General features: G+C 36.0%; 1 protein-coding gene across 5 annotated transcripts in view; it reads right to left on the reverse strand.

Annotated features, from left to right (window-relative positions):
- Positions 1-5,545: 5,545 nt before the first annotated feature.
- Positions 5,546-27,256, reverse strand: part of RASGRF2 (Ras protein specific guanine nucleotide releasing factor 2) — a 120,868-nt gene continuing 99,157 nt past the window's right edge. For 4 of the 5 annotated variants that reach the window (XM_062599690.1, XM_062599689.1, XM_062599688.1 and 1 more), the window contains exons 19-27: positions 22,887-22,999; positions 17,949-18,009; positions 17,197-17,300; positions 16,493-16,577; positions 15,664-15,861; positions 13,708-13,787; positions 11,661-11,778; positions 10,854-10,922; positions 5,546-10,147 (exon numbers count right to left, since the gene is read on the reverse strand). In XM_062599690.1, coding sequence (XP_062455674.1) covers positions 10,055-10,147; positions 10,854-10,922; positions 11,661-11,778; positions 13,708-13,787; positions 15,664-15,861; positions 16,493-16,577; positions 17,197-17,300; positions 17,949-18,009; positions 22,887-22,999 — 921 coding nt within the window. In that variant the 3' untranslated portion in view covers positions 5,546-10,054. Of the gene's footprint in view, positions 10,148-10,853; positions 10,923-11,660; positions 11,779-13,707; positions 13,788-15,663; positions 15,862-16,492; positions 16,578-17,196; positions 17,301-17,948; positions 18,010-22,886; positions 23,000-27,256 lie in introns of those variants that run through there. The other variant, XM_062599692.1, reaches the window with a different exon arrangement.

Below are 27,256 nucleotides of genomic sequence, written 5' to 3' on the forward strand. Positions count from 1 at the left end.
TCTCAAGGGGAAAGAGATTACATCAGCCAATGACTGGCCAGATGCTTAACTGCAATGAGATGCCTCTGCACTGCTTCACCCCAAGGCCTCTTTGGGTAAAAGCCAAAAGAGAAAGGGCATGAGCAGGCCTCTCAGAGACGCCTGAGAGCAGGAGAAATCCACCTGTACTAACTCCACATGGAAGCTGGTCAGAGCAGGAAACTGGACTTAGCTGTCTGAAGAATGAGATGAGATGACAGCAGGCCTACCTTTTTTCTTCTTTTTAATTCGCTACATAAATTATTTTTGACTACACGTAAGGTAGGGTCCAGAAATATGGCATGTAAAAAGTGCTGATAGAAATCAACTGCTAGGGTGGTTTCTGTGGCCTCACATTAGAGTATTAGCTACATACCAATAAAATATTAGAAGAAATAACGTGCTGGGTGGGAGTGCAAAAAGAACACATACATACTTTTATTCACCCAGCTCTGCTCCCACTGAAACTAAAGATTTATAAAGGCTGACAGAACACAAAGGCAAATAATGAGCCGCTTTTAAAAACTGAAGACTTTAAAACTATTTCCACTGTACATTTAGTATTTCCTGAATTATTCCTGGCAATTTCCTAATCCCAATCTCACTTTTGAGATTTACAAAACATACACATATTTCCCCCAAAGTGTCAGGATTTCTTTTTTAGAGTAATGAGGGAGCCACGCATACCCACTATAATTAAAAACAAAGCAGCCACCTCAGAGCAATCCATCTGGACTACCTAGTATTTGCAGCACTCCCTCTTTACTGCACCTGTTCTTTTATCAACCCGATGTTACATTTTTGGGTTTGATCCAAAAAAGCCAACTGAGGATCTCTGTAAGGGAAAATGAGTATAAAAAGATGAGCAGAACAGCAATACAAAGCAAATCTGCCCTGTCAGGAATCAGCAAAGAAAACAGAAGCCAGATTTTCTTTGCATCCTCAACAAGGGCTACTTTTTGATTGTGTTGTATCTTTTGCTTTGGCTATAAGGATCCTACTCTGCATTAGATGTAGAGCTTTGGATACGAACATTACTTCTGCGCTGGCTGTCACCTTTTTGCTCATAGTGCTGCCCTCACAGCCAGCCTGCAGTTCTGCAATTCATGACTGAGGCTCATAGCCCTTTTAAAGTTTTGACAACACACATCATTTTTCATGAAGTCCCTGAAGGCAAAAAGACCTTCATCTCAGTTAATTTGATGAAACCATGATCTTAAATGCCTTGCTGACTTATAATTAAGTGGATGTTTAAGTTACTTGCCAGATCAGAGCCTAGAACAGAAGATGCACATAAAACTCAGTCTGCTAACTAACATCACAAGCACCTTGCAAATGGTGTTAGCATGTTCCCTTCTGATTGCTGAAGAACATATCATTAATACTTGAAAAATAACTTAATCTAACAACTGTTCTTTGATCTTTTTTCTAAGGAACTCAGCTACAGAACAGTTGGAATGCTACAAACCGTCCATAAATAATGCCCTGTTTTCATCTCTATCTAACCTAACTATTTATGTCAAATCTCCCAGTTAAAATGCTTTTTTGCTTTTAGTGCTTGTGCCGGGGAGGTAGTGGTAGCTGAGTGTTAATTCAATTGCTATTCATATTAATGCCATCTGTCCCTGCACAGGGAGTTCAGCTACAATTCAGCAATAATTTTTGCTTCATTAGAATTTGTTGTGGATGCTGTTGAACAAGGAAGTTATCTATACAGACTGCAACTAAGATCATTTTGTTCCAGGAAAAGGACTTTCTAATTGACATGTTTATTTCAAAGAAAAAATCTATATAGTCAAAGTTCCATATATGGGAAATAATTTATTAGTAATCAAAGAAATCATGAAAGAAATGATACTGCTAGTTACGGTTGTTACTTATTACATGTATCAAATGAGAGGACCTCATCTTAGCTGAAGAGCTTGCAAGCAAGCATGCTTAATTATTAGCTCTCCTGCTGTTGGAGTCAGAACTCCAGTACTGCACAGCTGCAAAGAGCTAAAATACAGCCTATCTTTAGAAGTAAACAGCTAGCTTGATGTAGATTCCATGGAAATCAGTGGTGTTCAAGTTCAGTGCGTCTTTAATTCTTGAGATTCCTGATGGCAGATAGAGAATAATGCAGTGAAGTATTCTATCCTGGGCTGTTTTGGAAGAAATGCCATTGGCTATTAAATGGAAAACAACGTCAGGAAAACCTTATATTGAGGTTTCCCTGTGACTGTGGATGTTCAACATCCAGTGTAGGCAGTTAATGAGATATCAAAGCAGGAAAATACTGTTTTGAGGTGGCACTCTACCACTTGTATTCCATTGAAGCTGATGGAGCTGATGAAGCAGGCCTCGCTGCTATGTTCTCTGTTGACCGGGTGCAGGAGTGGGCCCAGAACAGTCCTCCAACAGTTGTGGGCATCAGATGCCATGTTATGAGAGATAACCCACAGTAATTTCCCTGTTCTCGATGTTGCTATATGACAGAAATGATTACTCTAAAGAAAGGTACTTTTTGTTAGTAATATATGTCAACTAAATAAAGAGCTGAACTGGATCCAGCCAACCTGTTAAAAATAACCCTAGTTATTTTAAGTTATTGAAGTTGCTCTTTACAGGACATCCATTACATACTAAAGGAAAGGTTTTCTATAATTAGCAGTGAATTTTCAGGCCAAAGGAAGGAAAAGGGCCTTTCCTAAATATCGAGTTGACCTAGACTCCCCCTGGAAAGACAGGAATATCCAAAATTCAAATGAGGCCTTCAAAAAATTGTCTAAAAAGTGATGACTATTTTTGCCAGCGGTGTTATAGACTACTCCAATGTATATGATTTTAATTAGTCAGACTGAAGTTAGGAATTGCCTAGTGTAGAATCATGTGCTTGAAAGGGGTAACAAGTTTATTTCAGACATTTTCAGCCCTCTGGGAAGTTGCTCTTGCATGATATTTTGGTGAAATTTTTGTATCATTAAAAAGATGAAAAAAGAGCATTTGCAGAGCATATGTTGAGAACATGACTAAAAATGAATGTTACTGCTTTATGAGAGAAAACTTTGAAATTATCTCCTCCCCAACCCTTCATATCCACTTTCTGTTCCTTCTGCTGCCCCAATACGGCCAGACATTTCTGATGACGGAGGCTCAGATTGTAACAGGCCACTGATTTGTCCTCAAAACACACCCTAATTGGGAATCTGAATCTCTAATATTAGACTTTTCATAGGCAGGATTCTTATTTTCCTCATAAAACAGCACTGGAACAATGCTGCAACTGATTTAAAATCTAGGATCTAGAACGGAAAAATAAACCAGTTTCCAATCTGGATAAATTAAGAGATTCCAGTGGACAGTAGCAGGGAGATCTCAAAGCTTCAGAAATAAGCAGAGATGTTAATTTGTTTCTGACACATCTTGCTAGGCACATACATATTATATACATCAGCAGATCATACTTCAAGGCAGCTTACAAAGCAGAGTTGCTGCCTCTAGGAAAACAAATTTAAAACATATTCTACTACACTTATCAACCTCCATATGCAGGGTGGGTTCTGCCAAAGAACTGTAATGAACACTAACAACTGTTTCAGTAACCGTACAAACTGGAAATTTCAAGCAAAAATCTGCCTTTCTCAAATTTACTTCTCCTAGGTTACATACTAAGACCAAAACATTCAAAAAACAACTTTCAAGGCATAACTCAGTCTTAACAATTCTCATTCATTACCTTTGCACAATCAGTCAGAGCTGATTTCATTTTTCTCTTTACAAAAAGTGGAGAATTTCAAACAGCATGTACCTGCTAGTTTCCCTCTCTTTCTTCACAGGCAAGATTAAAAAGGGCTGTGTGCCATAAGCTTTCCTAGAAGGAAATTTGATTGTTTCAGTGAGTCTGCTATTTTACAGAGTGTTTTGTGGTTTTTTTCTTGCAACATAGTAAAATACAGAATGCAAAAATCCTGCTGAATACTTGTTAAACAACAGTCCATGATAATGGTATTTGGGGAAAGAGGTGAAACTGGCCAACTCCTTGACATAAGGTTAATAAAATGGTAGAAGTGTGGGAAAACAACTTGAAAAGAAAAACATCCTGTAACAGCCAGTACTTTTATATGAAACAGTTTGGCAGGTAGTTTGATTTCTTCTTCTTACACAGAGAGAACAAAAAAACAAAAAACAAAAAGCAAACAAAAAAGACCTTAAAAGTTATTTTCTCAGTCAATTTCAGTTGACATACTGAAAAGTGAAAAAAACTGCAGAAAATATGACTGCAAGGTCACAAAACACCTAATGGGTTCTGATTTTAAGACATGTCACTTGTTTTATCCCACGCCCCACAGACCCGGTGTGCCCTTACTGTTTAGTTACTTAAAATATGCTAATTCTTGAGGGGGGAGGAAGAAAACCTTCATACTCTCCTAAAAAATAATCTCTTCAACAGAGGAAAGTTGTAAACTTAATGATTAAAGCATATAAGAGAAGACCTGGTTTTGTAGTCTTAAACTCTGCCACCAACTACTTTGCATCAACATGCAAGGTGTTTTATCTCTGTGTGCTTGTTTTTCTATCAGAAGAGGAGGGACATACCATACTTGCCAACATAAAATGTTTTCTGTGCTTACTTGGGCAGTTTCATATTAAAAGCATGAACTAGTTTCATTGGAAGGACACTCATTCCACCGCCTTTACAAGCAGAGAACCCTAAAGTTACTGAACTACCTTTGAAGTTGATAATCCAAAGAAAGCATCTGTAAAAGGAATAGGAAAGAATGATGTATTAATGAATCTGTAATTACTGGCTCTTAATTCTTATCAGAAATGATATAGGAAGGCAAGGGAGGAAATTATACTCTGTTTCTCTAAATCTAGAGCAGAACACCAACCAGGAGAACGCTAGGGATGTTTAGACAAAAAACTAACAACAAAGCAACAAAATAAAGATGTTAGGTAAATGCTATTTCCTTCTATTAGCGTAAATCTTTGTCTCTTGTTTAAAGAAATATTCTGTTGAAATAGGAAGTCATTAAACACCTTCTGAAATGGTGTTTGGACTCCACCTATTTGTAACCTCTACAGGAGCATAAAGGGAACAAAGGTGTGGAATGGGAGATGCTTTCCTTTGCATAATTTTTGGTCCAACAAGAAGAATGAGCTGTGCACCTAGTTCTGTTTAATTTATGTCACATGCCTTATTTAGGTATTTATGTTGTACACTCTGCAATGGATCTCAGCATTTCTTGTTGTGTACCAAGAAGGCTTTGTTATTTGTTCTAAATTTAAAACAGCATTAATTACAGTGTTGCCCACAGCAGTTTCAAAGCAGCATAAATGAATAAAGGATAAAATGCAGGAAGTCAAACAATTCTCCAACAGTAAAAGCAGAAAGAACTTTTTCTGCTTTTGCCTTTTCAGTTATTGGCTTTTCCCTTCCCCTTCCATGTTTCTCTAAAAGACTCAGTAATTCAGAAAGAATGGGTTACAGATCCACCATTTACTCACTATAATGCAATAAGAAATAACCAGAAGCAAGTAAGAATTATTGAAATTCAGAAAAAAAGAGAATGTTTAATTAGCATACAGGCATAACACCCTGCCTGATATGCCTTACAAACAATACAAAGCAATAACCTTAGGTCAAAAGGTAAGTTACAACACATGCAAAAACATCTGGATGTGCACTAAGCAATGAATTAGATATAGGTACATCTGTCAAATAAACACACATCTGTTCACCTAAAGAATAAAATTTTAGAGACTATTACAAAAGTAAAGGTACAACAAAACAATCATATCTGAGCAGCATGTTGGACATGAAACATCATACAGAGACATTTGACTTTTGGAGGCAAAAACTGTGACAGGCAACTAGTCCAGAGCCAAATCCCCAATCTTTACTTACAGAAAGCTTTCAGTAAAGCCCAAGGTATTATCAAAATGAAGACTGAAGAATTTGACCCTTAATTGATAACAATTTCGACTTGGTTAAAATGTCTCTATCAGTGAGAATTTTAAATCACACATCTATGTTTAATGTGGTTGATAACAGTGAAAGAAGGAGAGATTGAATACCCATACAAATAAAAAAAATGTTTTAAAAACTCTTAAAATAAATAATAATCATTAAGGAAAACTTCAGATAATTAACATCTCCTGAAATCAAAACCAATGTGATTAAAGTTAATAAATACTTTAAATAAAGAGTTAAGTTCCTTTTTATCCTAAAAACCAACAATCAATATTAAGAACCAGGAAAACAGAAAGAGAACAGAGATGTTTTTCTTACTTTTCAATAATGGTGATCAGTCGCAGTAGAATCTCTCACTATTAACCTACACGTTTGTGTGTTACAGGACTGGCTGAAAGAAAGGGACAAAATACACACTTACTGCAACTGTAAATTCAAGAGATCTATTTTCCTTCCCCTTTATGACTAATCATGGGCAAAGTCCACTAACTGATGTGCAGTGCCACATACAACACAGGTGAATTTAATCAGGGGTGAGGGACAGGGCGTGAGACCTGGGGTGAAGGCAGCTCTAACCCCGTATTAACGTGTCCAGTGACATGTGCTCTGTGTCACATGAAAGAGGAGTGCTGCTGCCCAGGCTCCCCACTAACTACTAAAGCTTCACCTTTATTACTGCAAAACTCTCCTCTGACTTCACTGGCAGTGTGCCCACTGCTGAACAGAGGACATGGGTGAACTACGCCATCTCTTTTGCAGCTAGCCAGTGAAAGTCCCTGAGGCATTTCTGCCCAGAGGGCGGAAAGGGAGCAGCCTCCCAAACAGAAGAACTGCTACTGCATCTGACCAGTGCACTAGGGCTGTGGAGCTAAGAAAAGTAGGTAGATAAGCTCTTCAGCCCTTCTCTGTCTTATTACCACAGTCCTTATTGGAAAATATCCCTCTTGAATAACCAGTGGAAAACAGTGGGTATTTTACAATTAGGATTTGTCTCTCTATATATTATTAGCAATGGGGTTGTGGCAGAGAGGTGCAGAGAAGCTGGAGGCAAGGAGCTCCACAACCCCTGTGCACTATGCACCCTTGGTTAGGCTGATATACCAGGCAAAGCCTCAGCTAAAGCAGACTGGTGTTGCCTCCTAGCTAGTGCTATCACTTAAATGATTGCAGCAGCATGGTAGCAGAAGCATGCAGGCCACATGTACTTGAATTATACAACCTGATTGTTGGGGGAGACACACCATCCCACACTCACTCTGTGGGATTTCTGCAGAAAGAACAAGTTTTTCCAGCTTTGATTAGGGGTGGGAGCACTGACTAGGATTACACATAACAAGATATATGCTCACATTTTTGAGCAGTCATCTCCTGCATTTTAAGGAACACACTGAATCCATAACCCAAACAGATTAGCATGAAAATCATGAGTAAACCAAAACAGCTTTATGTGGCCATAGCAGTTTTTTTTTTTGTTCTGAACACAGATCAAGTATCTGGTTACTCTGGCAATTCTAACATAAATTCTGCCACTGACCCATACGTAACATTTGGCATATAAATAGGATATGTTTTTCCAGAAGGGCCAAGTCACCACATTGTCTACTGATTTTAAGTTATGGATACACAGCACATTTGAAAAAAAAAAAATCTTCAATCCTTTGTCTTCCCATCTCTCCATTTGTAATACTGTAGTAGTAATCCAACATTACCCTTCTGTATTGCAAGGGTTAACTAATGCACTGAATGTTTTGAAACTCTGAAGAACCAATATGTGTACCTAAAGTACAAAACAACAAAATTAACTATGAAGTAGGAAAGATGAATTGTATCCTGTAACCCTAAGAACAGCAAGGAAGGTTGGTAAAACGGGATACAGGAAGATAAAGCAGCAGTTAACAGCACATAGCAGAGATGCCAGTAACATTGACAGTTATACATTTTTTGTGAACAGAGAAACAATAAAACCAAGTTAAGAACTCACTTTTTGGAACACTTTTTTTCCCATTTCTTCATGACCTTAATACATTTTATGCAATTGACACCTGGTAACTGTTTTTGTACAGAAAATACGCAATAAGTTGGTTTTGTGGTCCAAAGAAACCATGCTTTTCTTTTAATCATGCGCTGGGATGCAATCAGCTTCCTGTTAGTCATTAATAAAAACAAGCAAGTTTTTAACAGTAAAAAGCTTTCATAAATAGTATTTTCCATGTCCACTTCTGCAGCATTAATTAGTCAGAACTATTTAAAATATTTCTGGAATTTCCTTTTTTGTTGCTGTCTGCTTTTCTAATTGAAGACTTTTCCAGTATTTGTGAAGTTTACCTATGCATGTATTTACAAAGAGATCGCCCTTGTGATGAGGAACCTTAACGAAATTTACAGTTGCTAAGGTGCATTTATAAATGCTAACATTTGCACTCAGACAGAAGAAATGGAATTTATTGTGCAGCTCTTGGCTGGGCTAACAATGTAATTAAAGTGCAAATAAAGACAAAAACCACACCAGGCAGATTCATTTTTCATTGTTAGCATTAAGAAGCATCATGACTGTGGTAAGAAATGTCAGATCAAATAGGCCCAGGTCACAAATTTTAAACATCCATCTCCCTGAGAGGATGTAAGGGAGGTAAACAGTGATATAGCCCTATTTCTTCAACCGGCTGATTATCATTGGAAAAGTAAGGACACTTTTCCAGCCAAGTTATTCAACAGTGCTAATACGTGCATTTTTTTATTACAATGTACTGTATAGCATGCATTTGAGCTCATTTTCCATGCAGCTACAACAGGCCACCCTTGAACAGGAAATTCTAAAAGTACCAACTAGCTGCAGAAATTAAATCTATCTACCTGGTTTCTCACAAAAGCGTAGGCTTTATGACACTTAAAACAGCACATTTTCTTAAACAGATGCTCATCTGAAAATGCTAATTACTAGTTCAAATAAAAATTCAAAGTCTTTGTTTACGTGCATTCAAAGTTTGTCACTGATGTAAAAGAGCTGAGTCAGTGCTGAATGACCGAGCAAGAAATAGACATTTTTTAAACCATTAATTTCATGTAAAATGAAACAGTCATTCCAACTCCTAATGTTCATTGCTGATCATTACCCACTGCCAGACCAGCCATTCATTTCTCTCAACAGTGTGTCCAGACAGTGCTTTGTACCCTGACTTTTCAGGGAATCTGCAGGTGTAGAAAATTAAAGTGCCTTTTTCAGGGCTGTGTGCAATATGACTAACCATCCCTTTCATTGTATGTTCAGATTTCTCATGCCTGAGGTACAGCTCCTAACCTTGCATTTCCCAGCTGAAGCTTGCAAGGCTGGCAACTATTTACAACTATTCAATTATAGTTCATTTACTCTCCATGCTGTAAATATTCTCATTGCATATTAATGAAAAATATTTACAAAGATTAGTTCATTTATTTGTGAAATCTGTTATCTTAGAAAAGGCTAATAAGAAATTTAAAGGAGGTAACATTTTATAAAGGGAAGTATTAACTGTATAACAAATGTTTTGAATAATTGGATCTGAAGTTACTAGATATTACCCTAATGCCTCTCCAGGCTAGCAGATGACTCTCAAGATCCTATTTTTTTCATTGAATATAATATGATACGAGGACACCACTACTGCTACTGCCTTAGTGAATGCATAGTTAGCAATCAACTCAGACCACATCAGTGCCATCTCATTTTGCCCATTCATCTTAATATAACTGAGTATGGTACTACCACTTACATTTTTCCCCTTAATTTGTCACATTAAGATGGCTGCAATGACTACCTGTTCACATTTTCCTGTTTGCCATTAGATGCATAATCCCTATTGCAAAACATTACCATTGCAAAGTAGCAATCACTTAACCCAGACATGAAGCATCTTTATCTTCCACCTTCAATAGCTGATTTTCCTTGCCTGAGAGGGTAATGCTGTGAGGCTCTGTGTCTCTCACTGGAAAAGAGAGCTTGCATTCTTCTCAATATTTCCCTTGCTATCTTTAGGACTTGGCATGCATAACTCTGTTCATTATTCTAAAACTTTCTGTAGGCTCCGAGGCAAAGCTGGTTCATCAGGCAGGGAGTCTGGGTTCAATCTTTAGGGAAAGTTCATACAAAGTATCTTCATCTATGATGAGTGCCTTGTCAAGTAAATAGTGAGTGACCTGCAACACAGAAAACATAGCTGAACAGACAGTATGCTATTTTCAAGTCCATTCCAGAAGCTGTTTGATATTCTCTCAAGTTGCGTTTTCTCAGAGAAACATAAAAGCTCAGATGAATGATATAAAGCTATCCCCGCAGTATCCTAGGAATCAAGTAAACTCTCTCAGGAAAGGGCGAAACCTTAGCCAAGTTACCTAAGCCCATGTTGCATTTCTGGACTCTGGGATGAAAAGAATTCTTTCTTTCAAGGCACAGACTGACTTCGGGCAAATCTCCACAGCTCCCATAAAAAGGTGAAAAAAATTGCAATATGCACACAGCACCAGCAGATGCTTGGGCCATCTCCTCTCCCCTAATGCCAGCATTCTGGCATCCCCTGTGGAATTATGCTCTAAACTGGGCAGGGAGTGCACATTTCTCTTGGAACTCATTTCCTTATACACTACAATCACATTGGTTCAAATCCCAAGAGAGTTTCTAGAGAAGAGGAAAATATTTACTTCCCTATACAGTGCTGAGAAGACAATTTTTACCATCAGGCTATTACAACAGAAAGGTCCCTGCCCACATTTCTGTCTGTCCCCTCCTTTGTGTGTGTGGGAGCAGAATACATTTATTTTCACTTTCAGCAATGGCTGTATCTTGCAACTAATTGCTACAGCAGCTTTCATTACATTAATACCTAACAGTATCTAAAAGCCTTACCTTCTGCTGATATTCTATGCGGTAGGAGGTCTGCTGGAACTGGCGTATTTCCCTGATAATATGTGAGATCTATCAAAAGAATGCATATATATATTAGTAAGCAAAACTGTGTTTTGACTTCAATTAGCCCACATAAGGCAAGAATTTTACACCAAATTATGCCATTTTTTCCTCAGAGCAGGGAAGGGACAGTCTCAGATTGTCTCCTAATTGCTTCAAAAAGTTTCACCTTCCTAAATTAGCCATCGGTTGCTAAGGTAGTCTCAAGCAGGCCACTGTGTCTCTCCTGATAACCACTTTTCTCTTCCTTGAAGTGACTGCTGCAGTGCGTAGTCGTAAGAAGGGCATTAATTTGAGACCAGATAAGCAGTCTCTATGCTTCTCTCTGAGGAGCTTTACAATATTATATTTGGAGAAAGTTATCTTTAAAATGCTTTTTTACATAGACTCCAGCAAATCTGAAACAGATTGTCAGCATTGCTTTCTGGTGAATCATTCTTTGAATTTTGATTATTCTCAATAACTTGTGTTGCTCCTTCACAAGCCTAGGGCAGCTTCTTTTTGTCTCTGTGACTTCTCAAAGACCAAACTGAATGCAAAATTCACATTGTAAAACTCCTCAGATTACCAGAAGGTGGTGATAGAAGACTGGGTTCAAGTAACTCTTTTCAAATAGTTGTGTATCTTGCATGATGTAAATGTATTTGCAAGTCTTAGAAGATAAATTCAAGCACTTGTAATTAAATCAATCATTAACCCATATAATTAAACACCTGTGGAGAAAGCATATAAGAAAATGAAAATTACCATTCTCATTTTGGAAAAATTGACAAGGCCTTCTTCAGTAAAATTTGGTGTTCCTTCTTCAATAAATGCTAGATCTGTCAAGTACATTCCAAGGTAGGGAACTGCAGGTGGGTTACAACTGTAGGACAAGAAATTAGCATATGTGACTATGACTAAGTTTACAAACGAATATCGCTATAACTCACACATACTCTTCATTATTTAAATTACTTTTACACAATGGACCATATTCATCATCCGTTAAAATAAACAGTTTGTCTGACTTCACTTGAGTTTTACCTGCTTTGCTAGTGACAAACAGAATGCTTTGTTTAAAATTTCTAATACTAAAGGCAGATGACATTTAATAAAAGCTAGAATGGCGCAAGAGGAAGGGTTGATACACTCTGGAATCAGAGAACACCTTCCAGCATATTTCAAACCTAGCTGTCAAGCCATCTCAGAAACAGATCCTACGCACAAGCTAAAAATGCATCTGGACTTGCTTCTGTGCGGCTGATGTTCTTCTGTAGTACTGTAAGCATTCTAGTATGAGCAAAGACACACACATTTATATGTACTTGTGTGTGTATACAGACATATATGCATATATATGTACACACACACGTGCATATATATATATATATACATACACACACATATATACACATATATATATGTGTGTGTGTATAATTTCCATTTAGTCAGAGTCTATTCAGACCTTCTCAATAGTGAAAGAAGAGAGGAAAGAGGAAGATGGAGAAGTAGCAAAGCTGATCTGGAAAATCAGAATTACAGACACTAGAGAACGGGAGTTTGCTCTTCTTGGGGAGACAGGAGGAGTGGGGTGATGATTGTTGCTTCCGCAATGGAGGCACTCTTTCTCCCAAAGCCGTATTTGCCACTTCACACTTGCTGATTCTTGTTTCAGCAACAATGGCCACAAACATAGTTTTCTGAAGCTCTGGCATAAGAAAAGTAAAGAACAGGGCCATGGCTGTACTGTTAACTTAGGCAGTCTGCTGACTATGTTTAGCAGTGCACACTACTTTAGGCATTCATTGTATTATGAGGGTACTTTTTGTACATCGGAAAGCAAAATATTAAAGGTATAAAAGTACATGCCCATATATTATGAATAAAAGTGATTCGTTCCCCAACAGCAATTTTTTGACTAAAAAGTTGACTAACTTGAACCATGTCTGTTTTTAAATATTCAGTACCTATTTTAATAGTTCAATTCTTTGCTTCTCTCAAGAAGATTTAAAGTAGTTCACTCAACTCTGGAATGTCTACTTCTAAATTCAAACATTCAAAGATCTAAAATATGGATTTTATATGCAAGCAGTTGGAGACAACACATATATAATCCATAAAACCTTTGCCACAGGTTATTTTGGACACCAAAGTTACTTAAGGTCAAACATAATTTGGCAAATCAATGAAAGAAAAAAAAAATTCAAGGACTATTATAGAAAGATAAAAACTCTTTTGATGAATTCCAAAATGTCAGACTAGAAGGGTTGCGAGGCTATAGGAGAGGAACTATCACCGTATATTTGTCTGGTTCTTATGTTCCTAAGTATCATCTATCAGCTGCTGTCAGAAAAAAAAAAGGGGGGGGGGAATGGATCTTTGATCTAACTCATGGACATTCTTAAGTTCTAAACTTCTTAGCTGGATCGGGAACTTTACAGAAACATTAGACTGAACTCTCTAAGATGTTTTTGAATATGAACCTTTAGTTAAAAACCTGGTCCTACACTTACTGAGAAAGTTTATCAGTGTAAGTAAAACCCCCAACCGGGAATATTTCACACAGAATAATAGCTTAATTTGTTTCAGTAATTCTCCAGAGACATTATATTTATCTATCAGAGGTAGTACTAAATCACAGGATATTCAGCAAAATAATAACCCCAAATAGAATAAAACTAGATTTTAAAAGGTTATTAGGTAAAAATATCATCCAAGATTATATTAAAGCTAACTCAAAGCCAACTCATCTTTCACATATACTAACCACAGTTGATAACAAAATACAACTACATTATGTAGGGAAGCATACTTTTTCAGTGTTTCTCTAAGATTTTTAAATCTTCCTTCAGATGATACAGTCTTCTGAAGCTTGTCCATGAGAGCTTTTGTCTAGAAAGAGAACATGTTACAAAAGTCATTGCTATTGCACATGAACGACTGGGATTAGTTTTTTAAAAAGACTATTTAATTCACTTAGCATCTTCATAGCATTTTCAAAAATAATAATATAGGCATTAAGAACTTAGCTTCACTGTAGTTTCTAATATATTTCTGAAAATGGAGATTAGGCAATATTGAAGATCTTCCTTTGAGTGATACATCATCACATCATCTACACTATTATTAGCTAGCAAGTTCAGGAAAAAAGGCAAGCTCATTAAACTAATGGTCAGAAATTCATTTTACTGTGTTTACAAAGACATTTGAGACCTTATCTCACATGTTGCTAAGTATCCTAAACTGAATTTACTGAAATTAATGAGAATAAAGGATGTCCACTGTCTCAAGCTTGCACTAAGCTGGCTGAAGCTCTTGAAAATGATTTTGCCTCTAAGTGTCCCATAAAAGCTGAATACCCATGGGAAAGGATATTACTATCTTATAAGAATTATTTTCAGTAGATCTCATAATGGCTTAGTTGCTTAATAAGTGAAAAAATAGCTTTTCATTACTTATTTATGTTATAGACTTCAGAAAGCATGAAGAATCATGAGAAATTTGTCATATTTGAAACTGCATTTCCATTCAGAAAAAAAGAAAGCTGTAGGCAGAAAAAGACACTTTCTTTTTCTTCTATGGTAACAGGTTGGTAAAATACTCAGATAATGTTTCCAGTACACACTGGAGAGGTTTGCAACAACACAAATCTGTTTTTTAAAATGTTTAAAGCTAGAGTTTACAAAATCAAACAAATCCTAAACATAAAACTCTTTTGTGGTAAACTCTTTTAAGAGTTTCTATAGAAAGATTTTTTTTTTTAATAAAAGAAAGTAGCATCAGCTATAAAGCACCTGAGAATAAGCTGACTAGAGAATGCAGTAACTCAGAATGTATCCTAAGTATATTTAATTTCTGGGGCTGCTTGAGTGCTTTGCAAACACTGCAGCTGCAGAAATATCCAAAAGAGGAAATGCATAAAACTGCAAAAAGCAATTGACTGGAGCAAACTCTGTATCCAAATACCACCTACATTACAAGCGATTGTTTCTGTCCTGCTGACCCTATTCCTCTGTTATTCTACCATACTAAAATATTCATATATTTCTGAATTATAGAAAACATAGACTTGTATCTTCCAAACTGTTCAAAACACAGAACATAAAAGACTGGATAGTCTTCAACCTAGCTAGTATTTTTCGTCTTTATTTTTCATCATTACTGGAAGTCCTCCTGGCTGTTACTGGAAATTGCCAACCATGCTGCTGATAGTCTCAGTCACAAGGCAAGGAGTAAGAGGAGATATGCACCGCACCTAAACTCAGGACCTAAATGAGAAAGAGGTCTGGATATCTAGGGTTTCTTACTGGTCAGCAAAGAACTCAGCACCTTGAAAGGAAGTGCTGACCTTTATACTGACTTGCTGCACAGGCAGGGACATAAGGCTTCTACTTTAAGCACCTGAGATGACTACTGTTGATGGAGCCAGTCACCACCTACATGTGTATATCTAAATATATCTAATTAAATAATAACAAAATTAAGTTTTCTCAGACATTTCAATACTTTAAGCTCAAGCCTTAGACTTAGGCACCTCCTACTTCCATTGAATTCGGTTTGTTGTTACTCATATTTAATTACTGATATGAAAAATAAATACAAAATACCTTGAAGTGAAATGTCAGCAGCAGTTGACACTTTTCAGTAAATACAGTATTTTCAAAATAGAACTATTTATGGGGAAAATATGTATCTCAACATCTTTTTCCCTAGACAACATACTGACCAATGAAATCTACATCCATATTTGTAATCACATTTTTCTTACCTGCTTGGATACTTTAGCCCATGTTTTCTTCAGTCTGTAGACTGCACTTCTGTTCAAGGCTGATGTGATTTCTAACACACCATTATAATTGTGCAAACATCGACAAATATCTGCTACTGCTACCCACTTCTCAATTGAGTTAGCCCGGGAACTGACATCAGCATAATTCATGATTTGGGAGGCAACAAGGTTACTCATCTGGCCAAATAAAGAGGAAGAATTTATGACATTTAAATATTAACACTTTCAAAACATCATTAATTAATGAACAAAGCAGAAAATAACACTAATGCACAGCAGAATTTATAGCTTTTAATAAAAACAGAAAAAGTATATTGAGAACAATGTTACAAGGCAGCATGAGAGAATTATGATATAAAAGAAGGGTATCAGATGCAATGAAGAATGTCTCCAAGCCAACAGTACTAACACAGATTTGAAAATCTCTCAGTAAATGTAAGGAAAATAGGTAAAGACCAAACATAGGGATGGAGACTCACAAGGGCATTCATGAAACAGAGTTGTTTTTATATATTTAATCTTTGAAGAACAAACTTAATTTCTTCTGTAATAAGTCATTTTAATATAGTTTGAAAAGTTCTAATCTATTAAATTGCCATTGAACTGCTGCTGATGAACAGCAATTCATAAAAGTGAGACTCTTTATATACTTTGATTTAAAAGGTTAATCATAAGAAGATTGTAACATTCAGACACTACTAGGTAAGAAATTATATCACATTGTTCTAAAAGATATTTACATTCAAGAGATCATAGAAAGGGTCAAGAGAGTTCCTAAAAGGCAATCTATATTTCTATGAGTACTTACATCATTAAAGTGTTGACTAGTTTTCATAATATAAGGTGTTCTCTCATTTTTATCCAGTTTCATCCAGCCCTGCCCAAGAAACTCTCTAGAAATTGAGGGGTGAGAAAACAAACAAAAGTGTCACTAACAACCTCAGTACAAAGAAACTCTGTCTGTAACTGTACCCTAAGTGGACTTCAAGTAAACTTTATTCTGTTATAGGCTAATAACAGAGCTTTACACTAATTCCAACATTTCACTGTAACATCACTAATGCTGTCCAAAGCAGTAAATGTTCTAAAGAATTTCAGTGAATCTCTTCCCCATTTCCCTGTCTTAATTTTCAGTGTTGTGACCTTATTTTAAATCGTTCTTGTCAGCTTACATGGTTATATTAATGACAAACTGCTGTATGAATGAAGTTGATTTGACACTCCCTCTCCAGAGACTCAGCACTTCCCTGCTATGTTCACCCATCACTAGCCCAGAGCCCTAGATCACGGATTTTTTCTTAGCAACAGACTAAATGAACTCAGTCTTTCAAAACACAGCCAGATTATGAAGGATCACAAGCAATGACAAAAATAGCCGAAGGACATTATTCTGTTATGTATGCAAACCATTTTGCCTGATTGTCAGTAACATAAATTAGTGTAGTGGCTAAAACTTCCAGTCAGTAACTCATCCAAAGTACTCACTTCAATCAACAGTAGAAGAACACTTACTCATAGGGTATGCTTCTGAAAACTATGTGATCTAAAAGAGTTATTTGCTCTGCAAGCTCCATGGCTGACAAAGTCTCAAAGCACTCTGGTTTTGGACATTCTGACTGCAAAAAATAAGAAGACTTAATGATTTCTTTTAATATCAAGGAGCATTTCAAAGTACAAGGTATTAAGAACTTCACGTGCACTTTCAACACAATTTTAATTAAGTTTTTTGTTATAAAAGAGTAAGAACTGAGCAAAAAATTGTAAACATCAAGCTGGAAACTGGCAGGAAAACATGCACATAGCTTATACTAAGTTTTCAGTATGGATGTAGATAAATCAAAGTTTTTGTATTCTGCATTACTTTATATATAACCACCCTTAAACTAGTTCATTGTCCACCCTTCTTTGGATTAATCTAATGCATAGTATGCTTTGAAGGACGGGCCTTGTCAGTGAAGGTCAATTTTTGGTTCTGATGACTGTTTTACTGTGCAGAGGAGACAGACATTATCACTTCATTATTATTCACGTCTTATCCATTTTTTTGCATCACGATTTAAAATCAAATCCTAAAATTTTGAGTTGTTCATCTTTGACATGAGCTCCAAATTCTTACTTTCTCTAAACTGAAATGTACATTCCTATTATAAAACAGCAGTATTTCTGCCCAGAGCTGCAAAGCTGCAGTTATGATACATTTTAGTACCTTAAACATACCACAAATCTATAGGAATATTTATGTATAAATTTCAAGATGAACTTACCATTTGAATGATATCTTCTATTTTTAAGTGAGTATCATCTTGATCATCCTGAGAAAGGGCCCTGAAAAATTAAGTGGCAAAACATCCTATATAAATAATAGTATCAATGGTTATGAGAAAATCTTATCATAATTTGGAAATCATGCTCATCTAAATTAAATCCTAAAACTAATTGAAGAACTAAGGGAAAAAAAGAACTTTCTTGTATCCAAAAACTAATTTCTGGTTTTAAATAAAGTATATAAAATGGTACAGTATCAGAGTCATGTAAGCTAAAATATTGGTCTTGGAGGCTTAAAATTGCTGCCCTAAGAACAGCGTATACCGCAAAATGGTTAATGACAATACAGTGTTGTTAATTTTTGTACTAATTTGGTAATTATAGTCGTAAGGTTTGTGAACCTATCTAACTTGGACTTCCGTGATGAGAAATGTGATGGACAAATATTGACTTTCTTTTTAAGAACCAGACTGGCACTAAAAAAGCAGAAAGAATACAATAATAAAAATATTTGCTCTCTTAATGCTGAATAATACTAGAAACCTAAAGGAAAAAAAAAAATACATCGAAAAGACTTTTTTCTGAGTCTTAAAATTTGCACTACATATCTTTGGGAAATGTTTGAAAAATGGATGCATAAACGAATGATTCTCTGGAAGTGTTCCTTTTTATTGGCACTACACTATCCTGTTCACTGACCCACATAAACAACTCTGAGTGAGGATACAGACTACTGACTGCTGGCAGATTTCCTTTGCAGCCAGCGTGTGCTTTGCTTTCAGTGATACAAGTGTTAGTCCATGTTTTCTTCTCTAGTAAACCTGTGATTATTAGGGTTACTTCAGAGTGCTGGGTCAAAAATGAACCTAGCAGAAGTAATCAGTATTCTACTGAATTCTATCAAGTCTGATGTGGTATCTTGGCACATAATTTAGCCTGCAAACAAAAGCTCTCTGTGTTGAGCATTTAGTGCAATGAGTCCTCAGTCCTAGAAGGGTCCTGTTCTAAAGGATTTCTGAGAATTCTGCTGTAGCAAAAAAAGGTTGGTGACGTCTCCAGTTGCAACAGAAGTATATTCTATGTAAAGCATAGGTAATCTGTAATTCTGTTCCTTTGATATTCTTAAGATTTCAACTGGAGTACTATGTCTGGTCTGAGCACCACCATATGCCAAATAAAAATTGGTGTGATTCCAAGCAAACAAGTAGGATAAAGGATTTGGCAAATATAGACTAGAAGAAAAGCTTGAATAGATTACTTATATAATTAAGAAAAGAGAAGATCTAGGGAGAGATATGTAAAAGACTGGGTATAAAGAGAACATCAGTGATGGGGCAAAGAGTCACTGCATCGATTTGGCATCAAGGGAGATTTAGTTTAAACATTAAGTTCAACTACCAAATTGCAAGAATGGGTATCCACTGAAATAGGTTTTCTGCAGAAGTTGTGAAATACTCATCAGTGGAATTTTCAAGGAAAAGTTTAGATGACCACTTTCAAAGAGGACTCAGTTCTACTGATACTGTCAGAAAGCAGAGCAAGTGAACTAAGTATTTTCTTTATTTATTTTTGCACTCCTTAGAAACAGACTTTCCATGTATCAGTTGGGGATAGGGTTAAAATAAAAGGATTATATTGCCTTGAGACACTAGCTACTAGTGTAAGAGATGGAATCTGTACTATGTGGGTGGGAGCTTCTTCACAGGAGCTGGAAATGCCTTGCCTCATAGGCATGCCATGCAAAGTCTTTGACGTTTTCTTCCTTAGGAGAACCCTCAGTATCTTCTCCCAAAAACAACAGTGTGCAGCCTCAGTAACTGTAAATAGACTGGCAATCTGTCTTTCCTTAGTAGCTTATTTTGTGCTGGATCTCATGACTGATTGCCTGTAGAAAGATAATGCTCATCATATGGTAAGAGCATGTGCTTTCCTGGCAATAAAAAAAAAAAAAAAAAAAAAAAAAAGAGAGAGAGAGAGAGAGAGGGTTTGCCCTTCACCAAGTACTTCCAGTAATCTTGTAAACTCATTTGAGTTCCTTATATAAGTATATAAAACTCTACTGGAGTTTTTATCTTAGACACAGAAAAGACTGTACTTGCTTAACACAAAATAAAATAGGGAAGACAAGATTCTTAAAAGGCTCTAGGTACTCGACATTTCCCCAACTTTTGTTTCCTGATACTCTCTAACACGGTATGTGTCATATATTACATAAGCAGTCTTTCCTCAATTCATTTAGAATCCCTCTTTCTAAAGAGGTATCTTGTGCTTGTCCTCTAACACAACATTCTCATGAAAAAGCTTCTCCTTTTATCCATATATATTCTAAGTTTAAATCTTCGGAGAGCAGTACACTTCTCTGAACTGGATAATATTACTTTCTGACAGCATTCACTTCAAATCTGCACTATTGCTGGCCTTAGGGTACTTTGTTTTAATAGAGGTCTAGGAAGATGTAGCCAGCTTCTCAGCTCTGCTTGAGCAGTTCCTACTAGACTCACTGAATGGCCTCCTGCAAGCTGGGTAAGAAGCTCAGGTCCGAGCAAAAAGAGGTATCAAAGAAAGGAAAGGGTAAGGAAAGATTCTACATGATTGTTAAACAGTTCACCCCACAGTGAGGAGTGAATGGAATGCCACCTCTGTGGTTATCCTTATACATGAAGGAAGTGACTATATTTGAAATAACTTTCTAATTCTTAGAGTTATCAGCTAAACTTAGAGCTGTTTCTCATTTAAACTATTCATCATGCTTGAACAATCCAAATAGAACTATTTTCTAGCAGAAAAAATTATAATCTGACTCAAACTAGCTGTCTCCTTATTCTTTCACTGTATATAAAATATTTTAAAAGCTAGTGATATATAGTCTGAAACATACTGTCTGCTGAGATTATATAGGGTAGAAAATTGGTCATCCATCCAATATCTCTGAATATTTCATTTACATCTATTCTGAGAAAGAAGGAGTAGAAAACACTTCTTGAATCATATATTTTTTTCCAGGATGGTCTATTAATGAGCCAAAGTTATCTACCGCAGTTCAGTCTGAACTATAAATCTTCCTGGTTCAGTGTTGGAAGCCTGTTTCTGCCTCAGCACCAGAAATTTAATCAAGATTTCAGAGTTTACTAAATAAGGCTGATCAAATCTCAAACAAAACACTCTTCAGTAGGCTCGTTTGGCTTTCAGGAATAATATTGAGTAAAAAGAAAAAGAAGCTTTTCTGCCTTGACATCCTGTCAGTCCATTGAACAAAAATCACATCATGCAATGTGATACCAGCTGTTCTGTTTGATGACTCAAGGAGCCATGAAGCAGTCCAGTATCTCACATAAACACCTTCTTCACCATTCAGTTTTTATACTGTGTCTTTCCCAGAGCCGATCATAATATTTCTGGAATACAAACCCACCTTTCCTCCTCCTCTAATATCTGCTAATGAAGATGATTGAAAAGGACTGATTTCCCAATAAATTTACATGCATGTATACATGTATACACAGAAAGGCTGTGGCAATTTCTAAAGAGAAACATTAGTATTCAACAACTATCAAGACAGTCCATGGCATATGCTTGTACAAAGGCTCAAACTTCAACACTGTCCTGAAAGCCCTAACTAACTTTCATGAGCATGTGAACATGGAGCGAGCAAGAAGAAATACTTAATATCTAACCTCATCCTGAGTTCTTCTCCTTTTCAGAATCTAAAGTAGCCTATGAAAAATGAAATGTAGGGAAACTAAAATCTATAGTAAGGGCTGACTGGTGAAAAAGAATTCTGATTCACTACATATTTAGATATGACAAGGTCTTTTTGATGTAAAGGCAGACATCAAGCACCTCTTTAGAACAACTTAAAAGCCAATTTATTTTTTTCTTTGTGCCAAATGAAAAACCCTGTGAAAATTCACAATATAGTCAAAAAAATCAATGTTCATTGAAAAAGTTTAATGGAAATATCTAATTAACTATATTAACTAGCATACACAATATGCTTAGATACTAAAGTATTAAGTGCTAGAAGGAAAGAGTCGAAAAGCAAAGCTACCATTTCATGGTGTAGCAGTATAAAGATGCTCATATACGGGAGGAACTCACATGCTTACACAGATTTCTCTCTCCTGGTATGATCAGGCAGTTGGTTACGTAATACCAGCCCTAAGTAACAGAATAAGGTCTTTTAACCCTAACTAATCAGTACTCCTAGTTATGCAGACTAGGCTTTACTCTAAAACTTTAAGGCTTTTCATTTTCATTTTTCATTTTCATTTTATCCCACTAATTAAACAATAATTCCTCCCTGTAAGATACCCAAAGAATTTTAGACATGGCTGTCAACACAAAGAAAACTACAAATATATTATTACTATGTCACGACATACTAGGCTTAGCAGGGTGGATTGCTCACTCCTGCGCCAGAAGGTCTCCAAGGTAGTCTAATGAGTGGTCATGTTGTTTATTGGGTAGCATTTTTCCCTATTGCACAAAGACTGAACCAGTGGCTGGTAAATGATCTGAAGTGAAACTTTGAAGAGGTATGTACTTATGAACAAAATTTAAAACATATTCTGACATTTGATGGTTGTCTAAAATCACCAAATTCCAAATGAATTTTAGCACACTGCAAATAAAACATTGCTGAGTTTTCCTCAATTTCTTCGCTGATCTTTGGTTAATCATTCTTCAGTTCCTGCTGTGCATTGTTGTGGGTTGCTGTTTCCTAACCCACAATCACTGCAAATTAAACTGCAGTATTTTGCTATTGGATGAAGAATACAACATCTAGCCTGCTTTACAGTTAACAAAGCACATAATAAACCTGCAAATTTAAATACACTAGATAAAAACAAACTCTGTGATTTCTATACTGTATATTACCATATTTATTTCACATGATACAGTTTAAAATTACAGTGAATAACTAGAAACCTATTTACCTCAGTATATTTGCAGTAGCTTTCCTTTCTTGTGGTAGAAGGTCTGGGTCTCTCAAAACTTCTTCTAGTAAATTTAACACATTCATTTTCAGCTCATTGTTCAGGTCAAAATCCTGCAAAGGAAAATAATTTTACTTCCTTTTGTTTTAAAACTATTAATGTAATTTAAAATACACATTTCTGTGATTTTTTTTCCCTTTTCTTTTTTTGTCCTATTAGGTATGAAAAGACAGAGATGTTGGAGGTCTCTTACAGTGAACAGAACACAAAACTGGAAGCCTGAAAGGCTAAAAGTTATCCCCTTTCTGACCATTGTTTATCACACCATGCAAATCACTTACCCTTTCTGTTCTGAAGAAAGAACAGCATCTCACAAATATCCATAGAACACGTTATCCTTTCTTTTCCTGTGAGTACCATAAAAACTCAAAAACAGTTGAGCTGCTGTGTTGAAACTATTGCCTAGCAAAGCTGGACACTGTTTTTTTTTTTTTTTTTTTTTTTTTTTTACTGTTTTATTGAGTTTCTCAATTCATCTGTCTGTATCACTGATACTTTTCATCTGAAACTCAGCTTTTTGGAAAGATCTGCCTTTCATTCCACATAGTGGAGCAGTCAACCTAGTAAGTTCAATAAATCATACTAGTACTCTACAGCACTGTGCTAAAGCATTTCAGTATTTTAATCATTCAAATGCAGGCTGGTATCTTACACAGGACTGCAATTTAAGAACAGGAACACACACAACCTCTGTTTATCTGATATTAGCGAATATCAAAGAATAAAATGACGTACAAACTTTAAGGTGGGAATTTACAGGTAAATCTTGAAGTAGACTTCAAAAATGTTTGTATTTACTACAAAGCCAGCATTTGGATAAGAAAACTAAAACCAGAATCTTTACTCATCCAGTGTATCTGTAGATCTTCCTTTACAATACATTGTTACTTGCAAGCAAGACTTTAACCATGTTTGTGTCAATCCATCACTTGTTTCCCTGGAAACAAAAGCACAAAGTTACTGAAACTGGGAAATGTTTGGCATCTTTGTGCAAGCTGTATATGCCATTTTTCCAAAGAACTAGTAACCACCTCTTCAGTTGCAACATGCTCCTAAATGGCCATGATTTTAGGAATTCACCCCCTTGCCCTGGAAGGGAAACAGATAAATGGCTCTGGGGAGAATCACCCTTACTACTAAGACGCACATCCTCGCACCATGCTTTTCACTTGAAGGGATGTGGGAGTACTGAAAGGCACCTGGAGTTACAAGGGGAGGTGATATTTAGTGCATGGATGGTTGAAATATCTAAAATATGGGGAGGACACATACTCTTTAGAGAATGTGGTGTCATAACTGAGGTTAGTACCTTTTGAGGAAGTTTACTGTCAGCACCACAAGACAAGCCAGACTTCATTTGTGCTTGGAAAGACCTTGCTGTCACTCGCCAGGAAAACCTTGGACACCTCCCTCTTGCTATAGGCATGTTGTTCTTATTCTTCAGAAGTTCTCTTTTTGGCCAGAACAAATTCACATTTTGAAACCAACTAATACTTATGAATTAGTATTTTGCAACATTTGTCCGTATTAGTAGGATATTAGAGAACTAGATGCATGCAATATCAGGCTTTGAACAGGAAACCAGGTACTTTAGAAATAGAACAAAAATTAATTTTGGATACTGCATTTGTTGGTTTTACAGAATAAGTTTTCTGTTCTAGATAGTCTTTGTTCAAAATGCTTCCTTTAAAACTATTTTAGACTGTTTGCAAAAGGAGTTTTTTTTTTTTTTTTTAATGGTATGAAAGCATGAGGAATATAATACATGAGAACTCTGTTCACTCTAATACCTTTTAAAGGAAAAATTTTTGGGATACAAAACTGTATTTAACTGAAGGAGAAATTCTGAAAGGTTCTGCATAGATTTATGCTTTCAGCAACCAGTGTAATTAAAATTGGCATTTTCTGTTCTGCAGCTGAATGGTAGACACTGTATAAGAGAAGCTGGGTATGGAAAGCATCTTTAGTAGTCACGCTAGAAAAATATCAACCCTAAACAGAAAAGGCATCCAAGAACTGACAAATCTAACATTCTCATTTAGCATGTTGGATAAAATTCTGACCTGCCACTGTAAATGGGCAGATCACAACTACAGTATCAGGATTTTATTTGCAAATATATTTTTAAAACCATAACCAGTTGATTATTTTCACTATAGGGTATTTTTTCTACAGAAAGTTTGCAGCTAAAATTATAATAAAAAGAGGCTAGATTTTTCATAGTTATTTCATTTATGAATCAGGATGGGAAAGCCTCACTTCTCAATATCAGTTCAGCAAAAATCAGGCACTCTCTCAGTTTTTGAATGCTTACAACCTAATTCTCAGGTAGGTATAATATATGTCAAGAGCAAAATATGTTTGCAGGTATCAGAGTAATTGCCATGAGACAGTAGTCCTGTAATTGCTGAGTTTTTTTATATATTTATTTCTATATCAATCTATCTAGCTATATATTTATTTAGGTAGCAAACTCTTATGAACACTTATTTCTTCGGGTTAAAACTAGCTTTTGCTTCAATTCCACTGGCTTTGGAGGAAACTTCACAGTGGAAAAACCTGCTTTTCTGATCTCAGACAAACAGAAATCCCAGACGCTTTATCAGTGCAGCCAGCTCAAACTATCATAGATGACACGACACAGAGTGATCAGGGATTATAACTAGAAGATGTACTGGTTTGTGTGATTCTTTCAGTAAAAGCTGCTGGCAATAATTCCAGCCCAGCCTAACCTCAGCTTGAAGTCACCTCACAGTACAGACTTCCCGTAGACCAGATCAGGCCCCTATATACAGGCAACTTCTGCAGCTATTCTGCTCAACATCTCCTTTTTCTGCAGGGAAATTTTCTTTTTTATAACAGTGTGCCAACTGTTCCTTACAATCTATAGGGAGGAAAAGAATGAAAAAAGGTAGAATTAAGAGGAAAATTGGAAAGCTATCTATTTTTGTGTTGAAGTTAATTATCTGGGGGATGTTGAGATGCCAGTGTGATGAGTAATATATAATATATATATACACATACATACATATATATATATATATACACACACACATACACACACAACCAAAAATCCAGACAGATCATTTCATGTACTTACACCTATGTAGAAAGGTGAATATCAAAATTACACAAACATACCAGTAGAAATCCCTAATTACTATTTCCAAATATAATTATATCCATCATAGCTATACATTAAAATATATATGTCTATATATTAAAATATATATTAAAAATAATCTTGGATAAATCCTGTGACATTTTATCTATTATGTCATCTGTTACTATATTTCACTATTCTTCAGCATTTCTGATCAGAAACTCTCCGTCTCACCAGTAACTTGGAAGCAGTAGCAATAACTGCTACCATTCTCAGCACAAGACGGAGTGCTGCACCTAGCAGGCCTGGCAGAATAAAACAGGCTCCCTACATTCTGCTGAGTAGAAGTAAAGCTGGTAAACTCAAGGAGACCTGCTATACTGATTTGCATTTAGCTACATGCATCAGAATTTAGACTCTCAACATTTGAAGAGACCTTTAATTGAAATATTTCTATCAAAGAAGGAGCACAGTCATTTAGAAAAGAACTGCTCACTGAAGTTCTAAATTTTCCAAAGGGCAGATTTCAATTTTTTCAGTGATTTAATCCTTCATGAGTGAAAACACATTTCTACCACATTTTAGAGCCCATATTAACCTGAAGTTTTATGTTTTAATTCAGATTTTCATTTGTCTCAAGCAGATAAATTAACTAGGATTTCCAAGCAGAATTTCAACTTTTAAAAAAATTAAGTCCAATATCAACATTAGTTTTGTGGGAAAAGATATTTCTTCCTTATTTATTTAATATTTACTTAATATTACTTAATTAATATTTACTGTACAGAACTACTTGTGAAATGTGCAGCTATAGAGAGAATGACAATTGATGAGTTGAACAAGGAGGAGGAGCAGGAGAAGATGTGCAGCAGCATAAGAAGTGCCTCATACATTGCTCAAAAGAAATCTCTTCAGGTGAGTCAACAGAGAGAGTGATGGATTTGGACTCACTGGCCAGAAGAAAATGGAATGCAAAAAAGGTAGCAGGAAGCAAGGAAAAGAACATTTAGCTGTGCTGGTGAGGTACAATTAGAAACATGTAGATTTACTATAGGTGTTTTTTACAGAAAGTATTATACAGAGCAAATAAAGATTATATCATGTCCAAGTTTCAACATGGGCTCACTGAAATCACAAACATTTTTCCTCACCTCCTTTCTTCAAACCTTCCTAAGTGAGAGGAAAAATCCTTCTTTTCAACAATGTG

This window comes from Rhea pennata, chromosome Z (assembly GCF_028389875.1).
Source record: "Rhea pennata isolate bPtePen1 chromosome Z, bPtePen1.pri, whole genome shotgun sequence".
Taxonomy (NCBI): Eukaryota; Metazoa; Chordata; class Aves; order Rheiformes; family Rheidae; genus Rhea; species Rhea pennata.